The following is a 10,098-nucleotide window of genomic DNA, read 5'->3' on the forward strand; positions in this document are numbered from 1 at the left end:
AGCTGACTTGTTATATTGCAGCAGTAAAGTCTGTGCTCGTCTGTTCAATTAAGTTTTCATTGATGCAAAACAATCATTGTCAATCATCTACTAACTGGCGTCACTTCATTTCAGGTTTGTAATGTTTAACCGTCTGTTCAGCCACTTCATGCATTACACGAGGTTGATAAGCAATTTAAAAAATCTAGTGGGGGGTACCTCTCATCTCTACAGGGGTCAGTATGCTGTGGTAAGCGCCGCTGTATGCAAGTGTCCCTCCAAACAGTGATAACCTAAACGTCTGTTATCTCGCTGACAAAGCCAACAATTGAGTCCGTTTTTTGTCTGTCGCAATCAAACCATACACCACACACAATTGAGTAAATATCTGTGCCCCACCCACTGCCTCCAGCATCCGCCTGCACAGCCGTGTTTCAGCTGCTGTAAAATCTCCCAGCAAATATTAGTGTGACCACAGCTGAGTGACAGAGCCTTTAATGATGGTGAGTCATCGATATCCTTCTTATGGAACGCTTTGTGGGATCTCAAAAGCTATTTTCCACACCTGATCGCACCAAAGGAGTGAAGCTGCAGAACTAGTGTTGTAAATAAATACTCAAAAAAGCATAAGTTTGGAGGGTCCAACAGGCTGCATTACAATTACATTTTAAAATAGTGCTAAAACTGCACTGAAAAGTAGTTTCTTGGCAGCATAAACCACTAAACATGCATCACTTTACTGTACAAAAGATATTGTGTTAGCCAATAGAAAAACTGCCACACCGCTTTGTTTCACCTAAGGTGCTGAATTCTTTTTTGTGAGATATCTAATACTTGTTATGATGAACCATAATGAGGCTTCTCAGCTGACCAGGCCCACCCCTGAATAAGAACAGGTTTAATCTCGCCACCACTGAGATGAAGAGACCAGTTTACGTGCCATTCGTTACATGAGAAGTCGGACAAAAACAAGAAAATACTGCAGCTGGACTCAAAGACCAGACTAGTCTGAACACAAACCAAGTCCACATACCAAAAGGCAGAAAGGTAGCACCACTTACCCCAGATGGGCAGGTCGTCTATGTACATTTGATACCAGTAGTGATTCTTTATGGCATAAACAAAGGCATCCCGTTTGGGTTTGTCCAACTCGATCTCGCAGTATGTCGTCTGCAAGACTTCATCTACAGAAATAATAAGATGCAACATTTTAGTTTTTTTGGATGGGGGGGGGGGGGGGGGGGAGAGAGACCATGAGGCAGCTAAAACCAAACCAGACATCCAGAAGCAAGTTATAAGCATCCCATTTACACACCTACCCGATTCACGTGCTGAACAGGTGAAAGTCAGTGCAACAGTAAAATACCTTTGAACTTTATGTCCAGGCCACTGAATTCCAGCTCCACTCCTTGCAGAGCCTCTCCGAGTGTTTCGTGGTAATGACTGATGGTCTTCTTAGAGCCCGCGCAGAAGGGCAAAGAGAAATACTTGTACGTCTCCTGTCGGTTGTGGTAAGGCCCAACTGTGTTCATCCATAATACTACCTCCTCCTTGTCTTTGTACTGAAAAAGGGAAAAAACACGAGGACTCACAGTAAGTACTGCAGGAATACTTACACCCGTTTTGCGGATCCAGTTGGTTTCAGATTGTAGGCACAGAAATGACTAAATTTAAACACATTCACATACAGTGCAACAATGCAGCTTTGTCATGGGGATGATAAAGGAGGAGGACTTTAAGGTGTACAGTAACTATCACAGGCGTACCAAAACTGATTGAGTTTTTTTTTCCCTTTGCCATTACATTCAAATGCATGCAAACCAGTGAAAATATAACGCAGATATCAATGCACGATGCACCTGTGCCGCAGTAAAAAGCGATACACCTCGTCTATGGTTGCATACGAGGGTGAGCGTGGGTGCTTTGTCCATCAACTCACTTCACAGCTGTAACACCTTAAATATCTGCTTTTTTGTGTGGACGATAATACAGCCTTGTTAACCAATTTCAAAGGAGAGAGGGGGGGGTGTAGAATAGAGCAGAATACATATCAAGGAAAGCCAATGTTTCCCCGGCGTTTATTCAAAGTCGTTTACATAAATCGAGTTTCTCTTCAATGCGAATAGCGCTTTTTATTCTGCTCAACATCCAACGCTAGCTATCTGCTAACTTGAGAGCAGTTTCCGCCGGTGCTCAAGGAAGCTTGGGAAGACAAGTGTTGAAGACGTGCTATCAAGCTAGCAAGCATACGGTAGCCATAAGCACACAGGCCGATAATTGATGACATGTTACCGCGCTCACTAAACACACGTCTACACAACAGCTAACACGGTATCGGTGTATTGCCCGCCGGGCCGAGTCATGAACCCGGACATGTCTTGAAGTCTGTTTTCTGGGCTGCAGCTAGCTATCACAGCTTCAGTTAGCAGGTTACACAGAGCACAAACGTCCATTATTTTCAAGGCTCCCCCTTTTTTCAGTCGGCCTCGCAAAACGCTATCTTACCGTGTGGTCATGTTCATCTGCGTCGACAGGTAATAAAGAGCCCACTATAGCGAGAAAAGCCGCCGCTGCCACCTTCCACCTGGAAGACCCCATTATTTTCGGTGAAAGTATGCAGAAAGATTGTGATGTTAGCTTCGCAGGGCTATCCCACCTTCTTCCTGGTTGTATGACAGAGGCAATTTTCAGTAATGCTCTCGTACGCATATGGCGTAAGCGTCTCGTGAGCTCTCATCGCGCGCACAACGGATTGGCTTGACTGGGTCACGTGGTTGCCAGCCGCCTCTCAGCGTGTGAAGCGATGGCTCGAGCGGTGAATTCCGGAACTCAATCGGCGCATCGTCCGCAGCCTTCAGCCACGTCATCCGACTGCTAAGACTGGAGCTTCACCTTTGACAGAGCTGGTGCAGGACACCCGATCCCCGCACACCAAAACAAGCATGGCAATTCACTGCTCGAGGACACTTACAAAGTTGTATTAAACACCTTTAAACTATACTTAATAAACTCAAACTGCTGGGATTGAATTGTCAAGTTTTCCTGAGTATAATGTGGATCATTTATACCACGTTAATAGGAGATTACTATTTGAAAGATGTGGGGATATATCCTCCATTGCCAGAAATATTTAATTAAAAGTTCATTTTATCTATTCATTGACCTATTTATACATGCACCTGTGCGTCCAAACTGCCGTCTAATGACTACAGCTGCATAAACTAGAAACTGAATTTGAAAATAAAATCTTTTCTGACATCAACATAATTCAAATGTGAATATTTCATGAAATGGAACAAACGTTTCAGTTTATTTCCCCTCCTCTTCCCCAACACTTGTAAAGTAGCACTAGTTTTGCGTCTGATCAACTGATGTTTGAATACAGGTGTTCCTGACAGCCAGACACCTCAGCCAAAGTAAATGCTGGGTGTTTCTATCCTGTAGGTGTTTCCTCTCATAAACGGAAGACTCTCGGTGGCTCAATAGACTCTAAAAGTCAACTTTAAATAGTGCAAAGTGCAACCGCAGTTAATTCAGAGTTTCCTGGAGGCAAAGCGGTGTAATATTCCCACATGAAAGGGCACATCACCGTTATTATTTCCCATATGATAGCCCAATATGTCCAAGTGTGCTTACATCACACAAAAAGACTTGTGCTTAAACCTGCTGCTGCTTGTCGCAGAACATATCACAGCCAAACTGCAACGGTGTGAACTTTTTAAAAATTTTATCTTATCTGAACGCTCTCAATATAATCTGCAACTGAGGTGTCAAAACTCAGGATGTCCTAAAAAGATCGAAGTCAACCAAACACTTACAGCCTTGGATTGAAAGACTGATCCACTAATATCCTCATATTAAAAGGAAAGCAAGTGACAACCTTAAAAAATAACCAGATTTAGAAACAAACTTGAAAAACAAATACATTTTTTTTTTTTTAAAAATCAAACATAAAAATACAGTAAAGTCATTCGACACCACATTTAATGAAATTAGCTCAATTTTTTCCTTAAAAATCAGTTATTTAGGCAACAAAAACGGAGCGGACGAGCAAACATGATCGGTCCCAGTCGAAGGGGTTTCCTCCTGTCGTCCCGTCCCGACTTCACAGCAACGACACGAACGTCCTGCGGAGAAGAAGTGGCACGTTGGGGAAAAAGGCATCCATGTTGTTGGAACCAGAAACACATCAGATCGCTCACCAAAGCCTGGTCCTCGCTAAGTCCACTCACTTTAAGACGCCCGGCATTTTCGGGTCTCGATACAAGCCGTTGTGAAGATATCCCAGAGAACCGTCGAACGTCACCAGCTTCACTCGATCTGTGCCCTGGGCGCTGGCAGCTACCTCATAGGTCTGAAGAATCATTTTTTTTATTTAGAGGGAACAATTAGAGGTGTCATCCAAAAATGTGGGCTTATTTCAGATAAAAGAAGAGCAGCTGTCTGATTGGGCCGCACCTGCCGAGCTATCTGAATGGGAACTAAGTGGTCGTCCTCGGAGTGAAGGAAAAGTATCGGGCTCGTCATTTTCTTCAAGCTGCAGGGAAACGGAAACATGTGAGGCCGCCGCACCATTAGCAAATCAAAGCTTCGCATGATGCACCTGCTTACGTTTGTCTTACTTTTTCTCGGTGGGGAACACGACCTTATTTTCTGCCCAGGGCTCTGGAAACAGGTAACCAATGCCTGGGTATTTCCAGTAATACTTTAAAATAAAAAAAAAAAGGACAGAAAATCAGATTTGACAGAGTTATGAGTAGCGGCCACATTAAAGATATTCACAAAAAGTGAGAACGTGATCGTCGTGCCGGTTTACCCAAAGGAAAGGATGAAATGGTATGTTCTGCCGCTCCGTATTGAACGCACCCTCCAGGATCACACCGTCGAAGAAGTCGCCTGGAGAAAAGAAAAAGGAGCAGGAAATAGTCTTCACATTGAGATGCTGGAACTGTGTCCTCTGACTCGTACGGGCCAGCTTTCACTGGCAGCAAAACTTGCCTCGCTCACGCAGCTTGACTGCAGCGTTCGTGGCCACCCTGCACAGAAACACAGAGCGTCAGTTCGACCAGTGGGATTTGCAGATGATGCAGTTGTGTTGCCACGACTTCGCCCGCTCCCATTTCATTTGGACTGTCTTAACACACACTTTGCAGTTCCACTGTTACAAACTGCAGCGTTTAAAGGCTACACGTTCACGGAGGATGCATCAAAAGTGAAACTGCAACAAAGACAACAAAGAGTGTCAAAGACAGACGTTCTCAACTGACCCCGTTCCCAGAGAGTGTCCCCAGATGACGACCAGGCTGTCTCCACTGCGAGCTTTGACCCAGTCGTATAAGTAAAGGGCATCTGTGGTCAGACCCGATTCAGTCGGCTCTCCTGTGGAGTCTCCGAAACCTGCCGGAGTTTCTCACATCACCAGCTGCTCACTGACATGTTTTTCTATTTTCACGGCCACAAGGTGGCAGTTCCCTCAAAGAAAACCCTGCACTCAAGGCTGACCTGCGGTTGAACCGTGTCTTTTGACGGCATCGCAGCAAACAACATTTTTTTGGAAATACATTGAACAAGAGAGGGCTGTGCATCAGAGAGGATGGAAGGAAGCAGAGTCACATACCTCTGTAGTCAGGCACCAGCACATGGTAACCGAGTGCACTCAATAACTGTGGACACATAACGCGTATTAATCCTCAGAAGAGCAAACAAAAAAAAATTAGGACTCTCAGGTCCCTTCATTAAAAGCAGGTGCCGGCGATCACTCACTTTTGCCACGCCCACCCGGTGTGGAGCTGCCCTGTGGAAATGATTAACAAGCACAAATGGCAAAAAGTTAAAAGATGTCGAGCAGCTTCTTCTCTCCTCAGAAACCAACGACAATCCAAAAGAATGCATCCGTCTATCGTACCTTGAGCCCGTGTTCCCATGAAGGTATATGAAAACTGGACTTCCATCGCTTAGAGCGTTCTGGTACCACGCCAGCTCCCTCCCTTGTGCCTCTTTCCACCGACTCTCTGGGACAGTGAGCCTGACACGGTTTAAGTTAAAGCACCACTCAGAAATACAACGGACAGTTGGATCATTAAGAGGAGAAACACCTCACCAGACTTAGCCTTTTCCCATCTATGTGGGAAAAAAAACAACTTAAAACTTGATGAATACTGACCATACACCCAGGGAAATGCCTTCTTCTGGTGTTAAGTACATGTTGATGGTGTGATTAAGGGAGAAATCGGCAGGTCGGCTGAGATCCACAAAAAATGGCACCCTGACTGCACACAGGAAAAGAACACGGGTGAAGTCTTTTTTCTGTGGGCAACCGGAGGATTCACAGCACCTCGATGAGGCGGAAATGGTGCCCGCTTACCTCTGTGTTTGAAAACAAAGTGCTGAATTATATCGGGGAGCGCCTTCAGTGTGACAGGCGTCAAAATGCAGATAACAAAGGCAGCCAATAAACCCCGTTTCAACCAGCCACGGGACCTGAAAACAGGGAGATCAAAAACTACCTGACGCCACACATTTTGAGCCATCGCTCCACAGGCAGCATCTCCAGTGAATTAAACACCAGAGCCTGAAAATGGCTCCTTCTCCACGTAACTCTATTACAGCAGATCGACAGGTGGGAGTGCTATACATCCCCACTGATTCACTGCTAAGTGAAAAGGCACTTGTTCTGCCGAGTTTAATGCCCTCTCTTGTTACTTTAAACACTGTGAGACAGATTTGATGGCTCTGCTAATGCTCCATCTCTCCACTGAATTTCACGGAGGCACTTTTTGCACGATGGCGGAACAGGGACTTAAAAACAAAGCTCCAAACGGCTCCCCCGAGAGAAGCACCGCGAGGTCTGGGTAGGGTCGAGGCAGCAGATGTAGGTGGAAATGTACAGTCAAGCCCACCGGCATGTGCTGCACAGAGCATGTGGCTACCGCGCCGCTACCGAAACATTAATATGGAGGAGAAGAGCCGAACGATCCAATCGAGAAGGCAGGCTGTTGCTGGAGTAAGTCTCCACTCCCTGGAGGGGAGGGCCCAAAAGAGGAAGCTATCCGCAGGATAGCCAATTAATGGACAATACATCCCAACTCCCATTTCCATTAGCACTCTAATCAGCCAGAAGAGCCATTTTAGCTGAAGACTGATCTCCTCACAGCTCGAGGGGTAACGTAAAGGAGGCAATTCATCCCACGAGCCAACGGGCTGCCGAGCGTTCACTCCCTCATGTTGGAAATCTTTTAAAAAGAAACGTCCAAAAGCTCCGATTTAATGATGTAATGAAACGAGTATTTCACATCACTTTAAGACCAGTGTTTTATCCCGCTTTGTCATCATGGATTCAATCCAAGAGACATTAAGAGACATTCCAGGAGCCGCATATCCACACGATGACCCGACAGTCGCTTTCGGTGCCGTTTCCGTGTTATTTTTAGCTGCGCGTTTCCTGCAAATTGCTTATTCATCATTTATGAAACCATTCATGTATAACGGGTAATGCTCTGACAAAAATCCCAGATTCTTCAAACGGTTCCCTTAGAAATAAAAAAAGAAGCACGAGACTACTTTTAATGAGGAAGTAAGACGAATCATGACCCTACTTCGGAGGCAGCGTCAACAGGTGACTGCGCTCGGGATGTGTTAAAAAAAGGCAGCGTCCAAGAGAGGCCGACTCTCTGAGGTGCACGGACGGGCCGAGGATCTCCGGCTTTAGAATAAAAATATGTGAGGAAACCACCGAACTGTTTGAAAAGAACGTTCTGAAAAGACAGATTGGAAGGGATTTGCATATTTCTCCCTCAGCAGAGCAGAATATGATTAAACCGTTCGGGAAGTCTGGAGGAGTTTCGGTGCCTAAAGAGCAAGGCAGGACACTCGTGACCTCTGATCCCTCGGATGGCATCAAGAACGGCCTTTTCATCAACGGCGGAACAAAAGACGAAAGGGACCGTCCCGGCTGTTTATCAGGAACAAGTCCAGAATCCAGACTCTGTGATGGTATGGGGCTGTCTCAGTGCTCATTTAGGCTTCTGCGATGGCAGCACTAATGCAGAAGAAGAGCTCACTGAGACCTCAGAGCAACACGTGCACCTCAAAAAAAAAACCTTCTACCCTGGAGAAGGCCGTAGTTTAGCCACATGCTAAAAACTCTGGAGCCCACTTGTACAACTGGGGGGTCCTCTGGTTCACCTGGAAAGTGTAATTTCTTAAGGTTCATTTTAGAAGGAACTGCGGGGTCAGGAAGCAGGAAAAGTTTTACCATCCCAACCTTTTTTTTTAATGGGCTGAATGCTGGAAAAGCAAAAACAGACTTTAACTGCAATTAAATGAAACTGACCTGAAAAAATATATATGATTTTTTTACGTTTTTCTTTGCTGTCCCAACTTTTAAATGATGCAAACCTTGGAAGACGATGGCATTCGAGCACGTGAACGCGTAACGAGGTGACGTTCAGACTATCCAAACAGCAGCGAGATGGACTGTTTTTATCCAAATAAACCTTTAGAGCCTCGTGACGATTAGCACTGACGTTCAGCCTTTACTCGTGATGGACAAGATAAGACATCATATCAATGAGTAACCGGCATGGGGTCAGTGGAGACACCCCAGAACCGAGTCATCATATTCCTCATTCAGCCTCACGGTAATGGAGGGACATTTCTCATCCTTCCTGCCTAAAATGCAACTTCGTCTTTTCATTTCACTTGAGTCTATCTGCTATTTAAATACTTCTTTGTTTTTTTCTTCTGTTAATAAGGTCACGTAAACCTGCAATTACACTTGCGCTTTTGTTCACAAGGATTAAATGAGCAACCCCCAGGGACCAACAACCAAATCATATTCAGGAGGGGGTGAGAAAGAAGGTGGCCTCGTGCTTTGATAGCTAGCAAAAATGGATGGGAACCTTAAAGAAAGGAAAGCATAAAAGTCATATGTGCAACATGCATGAATTCCAGTGTCGTATTAACTCCTGCCACAACAGAGACATAACGAGTGTAAATCATTCATGAAGGTGTGACTGCAGTGATCAACGTCATGGTCTCACTGAGAACACTATTCATCTAAAGGAGGGGAAAAAATCTCACTTGGAGCTTTTTGTACCACATGCAAAGACTAAACTCCCTCTTTAAGTAACGGGGGAAACAATGAAACGACAGAAGAGACGAGAGAATTTCTACAATCGAGCTAAAAGCCAAAGGCGTCATATGCGCTAGCTGCCGTACGCAACTTACTGCGTCACCTCCTTTTTCTGAGTTTTGACGTTCCTCCGGGTGTCGCCTGCGTCGGAAGACGAGCCGCTCGGTTTCACAGCTCTTTTCTTCATACTTTCACGTCAATGACGCTTCACTGCAAAATTATAATTAGTTGTGAATTCAAACGCTAGCCTCACGAGCGCTTTGAGACTTTGACCAACTTTTATCAAAATGCAAGTTTAATCGCTGGGGGGGCGCGGTTACGGGAGTTGTTAAGGTAGCACCACTACTTGCAGTTCACGAGACGAGGAAAACACATCTTACAATTGTAGCCACCTTAAATTGAGCAACGTCTCAATTCTAATACTTTTTATTGATATATATATTATTGCCAATGAAGTCTATTTCAGACTTTCTTGTTTGCCTTTCAAGTGGTCTTGAGCGGATTTCAAGTGGAAAATGAATTCTTATATTCATTGTATTGAGTGTTACTGTGCATAACCTGCAAATGACCGAGCTGCAAGGTACCAACCTGTCCTGTTTTTCTGATATTCCTCTTTACAATGGTGGGGTTGTTATAATGACATAGCTGCACTTCAAGGGGGACAGGGCTGAGGCTGATATTTACGACTGTGTCTGGGTAACCTCAACTGATGGTTGGGGAGGAAAGATAGAAGAACAATCAACTAGAGAGGTGACGTGATCAGTGGGCAATATAACTGTGTGTTTTTGCCTCAGTGGTCAGAGCAACTCTGTATTTTGTACTGTGTTGTTCTCACTTGCAAGATATTATTATTAATGCTTCTTTTCTCCACAGAAGAAAATAACTGACTCTGTGCATTACTAAAATTTCCACCACAAGGTCTTTCAGTGTTCTTCTTTAGACGTTGTCTGGATGGGAGTTTATTTTGCTCCAAAACCATGGCCTAT

At 44.8% G+C, this 10,098-nt stretch overlaps 2 protein-coding genes across 3 annotated transcripts in view; both read right to left on the reverse strand.

The window, feature by feature from the left end:
- tm9sf3 (transmembrane 9 superfamily member 3) overlaps positions 1-2,682 on the reverse strand; it is a 171,001-nt gene extending 168,319 nt beyond the window's left edge. For both annotated transcript variants that reach the window (XR_011917032.1, XM_072391392.1), the window contains exons 1-3: positions 2,485-2,682; positions 1,346-1,541; positions 1,041-1,163 (exon numbers count right to left, since the gene is read on the reverse strand). Coding sequence is in view for 1 of the 2 variants with exons in the window: in XM_072391392.1 (XP_072247493.1) it covers positions 1,041-1,163; positions 1,346-1,541; positions 2,485-2,577 (412 nt within the window). In the remaining variant the exon portion in view is untranslated. The remainder of the gene's footprint in view (positions 1-1,040; positions 1,164-1,345; positions 1,542-2,484) is intronic.
- A 1,259-nt stretch (positions 2,683-3,941) lies between these two features.
- Positions 3,942-9,404, reverse strand: LOC140313355 (lysophosphatidylserine lipase ABHD12-like). The gene is made up of 13 exons (XM_072391431.1): positions 9,208-9,404; positions 6,344-6,459; positions 6,143-6,248; positions 5,885-6,004; positions 5,743-5,773; positions 5,597-5,642; positions 5,247-5,376; positions 4,978-5,015; positions 4,796-4,875; positions 4,602-4,684; positions 4,438-4,516; positions 4,212-4,333; positions 3,942-4,106 (listed from the first exon to the last, which is right to left on the reverse strand). The coding sequence occupies exons 1-13, from the start codon at positions 9,297-9,299 to the stop codon at positions 4,085-4,087; spliced, it is 1,065 nt and encodes a 354-aa protein (XP_072247532.1). The 5' UTR covers positions 9,300-9,404; the 3' UTR covers positions 3,942-4,084.
- Between the last annotated feature and the right edge of the window lie 694 nt (positions 9,405-10,098).

This window comes from Leuresthes tenuis, unplaced genomic scaffold (assembly GCF_036924035.1).
Source record: "Leuresthes tenuis unplaced genomic scaffold, fLeuTen1.0.hap1 SCAF_8, whole genome shotgun sequence".
NCBI classification, from domain to species: domain Eukaryota; kingdom Metazoa; phylum Chordata; class Actinopteri; order Atheriniformes; family Atherinopsidae; genus Leuresthes; species Leuresthes tenuis.

Excerpts from the sequence above, each read along its gene's own strand:
- LOC140313355 (XM_072391431.1), bottom strand. The coding sequence starts at position 9,299 with ATGAAGAAAAGAGCTGTGAAACCGAGCGGCTCGTCTTCCGACGCAGGC. Across the intron at positions 6,249-6,343 it reads CTTTGTTTTCAAACACAGAG|TCAGGGTGCCATTTTTTGTG; the intron begins GTAAGCGGGCAC and ends TCCTGTGTGCAG. Across the intron at positions 5,377-5,596 it reads GCTGGTGCCTGACTACAGAG|GTTTCGGAGACTCCACAGGA; the intron begins GTATGTGACTCT and ends AAACTCCGGCAG.